General features: G+C 31.8%; 1 protein-coding gene across 1 annotated transcript; it reads right to left on the bottom strand.

The window, feature by feature from the left end:
• Window positions 1–1,700: 1,700 nt before the first annotated feature.
• LOC132714379 (uncharacterized) lies at window positions 1,701–6,000 on the bottom strand. The gene is made up of 3 exons (XM_060697241.1): window positions 5,742–6,000; window positions 3,643–3,828; window positions 1,701–2,638 (listed from the first exon to the last, which is right to left on the bottom strand). The coding sequence occupies exons 1-3, from the start codon at window positions 5,794–5,796 to the stop codon at window positions 2,472–2,474; spliced, it is 408 nt and encodes a 135-aa protein (XP_060553224.1). The 5' UTR covers window positions 5,797–6,000; the 3' UTR covers window positions 1,701–2,471.
• Window positions 6,001–6,780: the final 780 nt, after the last annotated feature.

The following is a 6,780-nucleotide window of genomic DNA, read 5'->3' on the forward strand; positions in this document are numbered from 1 at the left end:
GTGTGTAACAAAGGTTATGTAAAGAAAGTTTTACAGAAAAAGCAGTTCAATTCTCCATTTGCATCCTTTAAATCAAAACAAAAATCACGATGCTATTTAGCGTCAATATTTCTATAAGCATCGATTAAGATATTAGCGAAGATATTATTGCCATTGGCCAACAATCATAAAGTTTGAAACTATTTTATTACCTTATTCTTAAAAAATGATTCAAATTTATAAAAAAATGTATACTTTGCCTTTAAAAGGAAAGATGATTAACATTTTCTCTAAAATTGTTTATAAATCTTTATTTATTTTTCATCAAAAAGAAATATCAAATCAAGATGTATGTATATATATAGCATTTTATCGAGGAGATAATTCACTGTATATTTGTCTCAAAAAGTATCCAAATTTTATTGATTTTTATTTACTTTGCACTTTAACATTTACTCTTAAATAGTGTACTACTCTATTTCATCACACACATACCGAAATATTCTACATGTTAAAGATGAGGCAATGAACTTATATCTAGTCTCTCCTTTTGTTTTTTGTTACAAATCCAAAATGTTCAGTTGTAATTATGTTCATGTAACAGTATTTCTCATCTATAGTTTTTGCTAGAAACGTTGTTTAATGTTTAAAGCAAATAAACGTTATTGTATTGCTTTGTATTGTATTGTATTGATAAATTTGATTAATGAATATATATGTCTTTATATAATGAACATACAAATTCCATTTAACATTTTTATGTAACTTGTAGAATTTTTCTGATGATAAATCTGTTATATAAAAATGCATATTAAATTACGTTTAAAACAGTTTATCCTCAACACTATAATATCAATTTTGGTTGATTTGAAATAACGTTCTAGTATAATTACTGAAGCTCGTACTATATATAACGCCATTAAAATGTAACGTGACATTATCTCCAAAGTTTATTTTAAAAATCATTGAAAATTAGTATTGAAATTGTATTGTTGATGCATTACTATCAATGTATCATCACATTTAGTATGATTATGTACTATGTACATGTCAAAATAAAATAATGTTCTGTTCTGTATTGTATATCCGAAGACTTAGAATTGCTTTCTTTAGATTCGTTTTACGGCGAACGTATGGCATACATACATACATACATGCATACATACATACATACATACATACATACATACATACATACATACATACATACACAAACAAACAAACAAACAACAAACAAACAAACAGATTCATACAGAGTGTCAATTGTTTCTTTCAAGCAGTTGTGTTCACTGATATACCGGTATATGGCTGCACATTTGCACAAAAAAAATTTAAACAAATTATAAACAGTTTAAAAACAATTATTTCTACGTGCAATGTAATCTATGCAGGAAAAGCTAATAACAGGTGGTGCCAAAATGCTGTGTATACCCTTAACGATTACACAACGATTTCGTTAATGAGTTTTACTAACGACTGATTAGCGATAACATAACGATGCTTTCTGGTTATGCAACAAAAACAATCGGTAAAATCACTAACGTGTTCGTTAAGCGATCGCTAACGCTTTCGTTAGCGTGATTTTAACGAAAGCTTCGGGTTACTCACCCCAGGAACGATGGTTAGGAAACTACCCGCCTATATGACTGAAATACTGTTGGGAAAAGGCGTAAAATGAAACAAACAAACAAAGAAGATAACTCTTGATAAAATATTTTTTATTCTCAAAGGGTTACAAACCCATGAGTGTCATGGTATACAATCAATCATTTTATAATAAATATAAATGTTTATAATAAATCAAGTAAAACACAAAATTTTCATAACAAATGACATGCATACTATTGAAAGTGAAAAATAGAACATCAACAGATATTTCTTCTTTTGACACAATGAGAAAGGGAGATAATTCTAAATTAACCCGAACATACCGGTTAAGAAAACAATGCCAGTTTAATGTCTACAATTAATCTGGAAATTCCCGAAAATGTTTAGTAGCACATTATCCCCATTATGCATTCCCTTATACATGCAACTGCCCTACCCCGAACTTAAATAACCTTGACTGTCAAATGATAGAATTTTGATTATATGTCATTTATTTAAACGGTTATTTGTTTGCTCTTAGAAAAATGTAAATAAAGTCTTATTATTTAACCCTAACATCATAAAGCATTGTATTTTAAATCCACACTAATTTTAAAGGGGATTCTAATAATTATTTTCTTCAAAAAATAGTTTATTATGTTTTGATACATGTCTTTTCCCAAACATGCACTTGTGCCATTCGGAAAATACCCCTTTTGGTTAAAACGATATATTTACTGTACAGCACAGGATAAATCGGCCCTCCTCACCGAGACCTATGCTCAGACCTTATCAATAAATTCACAAAATGTATAACATATTATAAAATTGTTGACTCATGCATTAACAATATGATTTATGCCATTTCATCATATCATCACATGCAAGTATGTCCATGTTTCATATCAAAAACACAGTTTATGTGCAAAAAATGATAACAGGTAACTCCAGAAAAGAGCGGATGTAACATGCATACTTGTGGACCCGTTACACAAGTCTATGTTGCAGGCACACCGTTTTCCAACGCACCCGGTCTCTTGATGACCTAATGACATGGCCCGGTAATAGTAAGCTACAATGAAAAAGAAGAAAAAACGTACAGTTCATCATGAAAAAAGAACCTAAATATGAATTATTATAATCATAATGTATATTTTATTTCAGAAATAGTCCTAGGCAATGAGGGCTTGCTAAATGAAAAGAATGGTGAGTAGTTAACTCACACACAGCTGATTCTATAGTTAGACCGACTGGGAGGTCACTGTTATTTCATATCGTCCAACGTATTGAGAACTTCTACAGGGAAAAAAACGAAAGTGTGTTAATAAACAACATTTCAAACGATTATTACTAAAACTTTAAGCAATTTAATTCAATTTTCAATATTCCTCAATATGGTTTCCTAGCAGTTTCCGGCCACTAGCAGTTTACCGGCCCTTTTTGTGTTCAGTACAGTCAAATTTTACAAGAAGGGCATCTATATCATTCATCAAATCAGAGAGACATTTGTTAACTATGTAACACAAAAGTTGAAATAGTACAGCGATTAATATGTTTTGAAGTTTTATCTGTTGTTTAAAGTTACCTTAGAAAACTCGCGACATTTAAAAAATAAGCCACACCTGGGAAATTCTAGTTTAAATGCCTATGCGCAATAAAGTCACCTTAGAAAACTTGCGACATTTAAAATTAAGCAACACCTGGGGAATTCTAGTTTAAATGGCCATGCGCAATAAATGAAACTCCATTCCAGGTAAATTAATACTTTGAGTACATTTGCAGACGACACTGAAAAAAGTTGGGAAGTTATATTTCTTTGATAAAATCATCTTAACCTTTCTTACTGGTACTGAATAATATTCAAAATAAAAAAAAGGTCGGGAAACTGCTATGAAATTTTGAATAAAAGTGAGAAAAGGGTTTTACATTCAAGTGCGATTTTGGGCCGGAAACCGCTAGGAAACAAGTACCCTGATTAAGCGTTGTTGACTCTTGTTCCCCAGTTCTAGTATTTGAAATATGGTAAAGAATCAGAAAAAAAACAGACATCTTATGAGTAGCATTCAGCATACTTACAGACTCCCTTGTGGTTTTTTAGGTAGCCACTAACACAGCTGGATCCACCGAGCTGCAGGTGTAAATCTGTCCGAACCACTACATCACCCTTGTGGTAGTCTTCGTCAAAATTGTTTTTATCACAAGTAGTTGGGGAATCCAGAGAGTTACATCGGTAACACTTCAGACGTAAACAACCTTCTACAACTGAAATAAAATATGTGCAATTTTATAGAGATATTATTATTCAAGAGATAATTGTTACCTTGTTCTTGAGCAGCCAAGCACATAAACAACTAAAGTCTTATACTGAGTAAGACTTCGCTTGATTGACCTATTATGTTTGAAAAAAAAGCCGTTTTCATTTTATTTTCAAAAAAAAATATTACCACCTTATTCAGTTAGAACAGTTCACTGTCTGCTCGATTTTTATTGAAATTGTTTCAAATTTTTAAGGGTACAATAGACCTCATCGTAGCCAAAGGGACCGGCACAGTGTTGGGATAGTGTAAAAAGTAATTTTAGAAAAAATATATTAGCTATTATATATGATATATAGACTATAAAAGGTAAAGGTAAAGGTCTTGTTTATTATAGTGTCACCCCTACTGAAAGGGCCAGCCATTTTGACTTATGAGACACCTTTTTAATATATATATATATTATATGTAAATTATATAGTTTTTTCTAAAATTACTTTTTTTACATTATCCCAACACTGTGCTAGGTCCCTTTGACTGTAGCAAGGTATACTAATATGGGACTACATTCATTTCTGTCTCAAGCATGTACAACAAACTTGCTAAGTACTATCTAATTATCATATTAAAATGCATCTTTAGGCATTATTCATTAACGTTTTGTTTTCTGATTTCGACATGATTGTTTGGTATCGGAACTAATATTAAACCGGTACCGTTGGCCTAGTGGTTAAGGCGTCCGCCTTCGGATCGGGAGGTCGAAGGTTCGAGCCCCATGGGGAGCGTTAATTGAAGGATGAATGTTTCTCGTGGGACTCGTTCCGAAATGGCCGCTTCGTGAGCCGCGAGGTAGTTAAAATGAATGGTTACCGATTTCTATCCGCCTGGCGCCTGGCATAGTGGTAGGAATTGGGAGGTACATGGTATGCAACTAAAAGGTGTCTCATAAGTCAAAATGGCTGACCCTTTCAGTAGGGGTGACACTATAATAAACAAGACCTTTACCTTTACCTTATTAGTGGCATTGAATTATGACAGCACTCGTATTGTATGTTCTGCTCTTCAAAATTGGAAGAAATAAAAGGATCTTATTGAGCAAAAACGAAGTGGTCTCCGACCGACATACCAAAATACTGGCCGACATGTACAAAATAATATTTGAGGGTTCAAACAATTATTGAACATTCAGAGGTAAAGACAGAATTTACAAGTCTAAAATAGTAAATAAACAATAAATAGCTATACTAAATAACTAGTTGTCCACGCTTTCATTCCCTTATAATACATATGTTAAAGCTGACCTGTAAACAACATGGCTTGAAAGTAATCCACTTAAGTTTTCTTGACATTTTATTGGTAAAAAAGCACCGCTGTTATGAAAGCCATGAAATACATATTAAAGAAATTATGAATAATACGCAACACAAGCAATTTAATTTAACAACAAGTTCTTTCAATTTTGACAGTAATGAAAATTATAGAAAACATAGTTTGAATATTTTTCATTACATGTACATCATAAAAATTGCAGTTTATTAATGATTTCAATAAAGCAATTCTAAATAAAGACATGGATGTATGCCGTATTGTCTCGTAGGTCAACATCCCGAAAAGTTTTAAACAGCATAAAAAGAAATTTAAAGAGTCCGACATGTAAGCAACATAAAAGAGGTTTTAGCGTGTGAAAAACAGAATTGAAAAAACAGACCAGACGGAACAGCTCGACTATTATTTATAATTATTGCATGTTTTCATTAAATTTTGATATTCATTTTTCATAATGATAATTTATTCATTCCATATATTTATTTGCAAATCGGCATTGTAAATCATTTGACTATAACAATAATAATGATGATGATGATGATTATGATGATTAATGTACATTGACTTTATAATAAAAGAAACTATATGCCTTACCTTCAATATAAAATGAAAGTACAGCAACAATTACCAACACCTTGGATGAATCCATCTTGTCCAGTGCACTCTTTGTTACACACTAACAGAGCGCAGACACGAAAGAAAAATTGCGTAATAAATATTTCAACCACCTTTTGTGTAAAAGTAGTCCATATAATAAATTTAAAGGACTGAAACAAGATCTTATCTTAGTAAGAGCATTATATGAACATTTATAATAAACAATGGAACCAATCACGATTGCATACCCACTTCCTTTAACTTTAAAGTTGATTGATTTTGGAAAGAATAGAAATCTCGCAAGGCTTTTTTATAGTTAAAACAGGACCACGTCATTCTGTGAAAAAATAATGACACAGAGAGGGGTAGAGAAAAATATTTTATTTAATTTATGCGCGTCTGCATGTTATTTTTTAACCCTAACAACGAATGACATTGCTAATTCAATCCAAATGATTTTTTATTCCAATTTTGTCATGTTGAGAAACATATTGCATCATTATTTTTAGAGGTATTTCTACGATTGCAAGAGAGAAAATCGAAAGTATCCATGACATGTCCACGTATAAGTACAATTAACGTTCACATGTGTTCACTTTCCTTTGTGTTATCCAATATATGTGTAAACAAGGTTAGCTTTTAAAAAAGCTAGTAGCGACTCGCTTCGTAATTTTTTTCAAGGGGTGTGTTTAAATGTAAAAATGACAGTTCTGTTAGCTGAAGAGACTTCAGCGAACATCAAAATAAAAGTGAAGTCAACACTGGCCCGGTGCCCGATGGCCAGTGTATAAAAGTTCAGGCCAGTGTAAATTTAAGAAAATTTTGTTAATTATTCAGTAGAATAAATTCATAACTGGAATTCGGGCCAGTAAATTCAAAATCTTAAACTCATTGACTGAAAGTGACATATAAAGTTCTCTCAGTTTAACCAAGATGAGTATGAGTATATATGAAGGTGCATGTAAACAGATAGAATGAAGAACCTATGTCTATGCACATTTACTATATGGCCTGTTGACCTTGACCACAAAATGTT

The sequence above is a fragment of the Ruditapes philippinarum genome, unplaced genomic scaffold (genome assembly GCF_026571515.1).
Source record: "Ruditapes philippinarum isolate M1 unplaced genomic scaffold, ASM2657151v2 ctg4123_1_1_1_1, whole genome shotgun sequence".
NCBI lineage: Eukaryota > Metazoa > Mollusca > Bivalvia > Venerida > Veneridae > Ruditapes > Ruditapes philippinarum.

Excerpts from the sequence above, each read along its gene's own strand:
- LOC132714379 (XM_060697241.1), bottom strand. The coding sequence starts at position 5,796 with ATGGATTCATCCAAGGTGTTGGTAATTGTTGCTGTACTTTCATTTTAT. Across the intron at positions 3,829-5,741 it reads ACTTTCATTTTATATTGAAG|TTGTAGAAGGTTGTTTACGT; the intron begins GTAAGGCATATA and ends ATTTTATTTCAG. Across the intron at positions 2,639-3,642 it reads AAAAAACCACAAGGGAGTCT|CTTACTATTACCGGGCCATG; the intron begins GTAAGTATGCTG and ends TTTTCATTGTAG.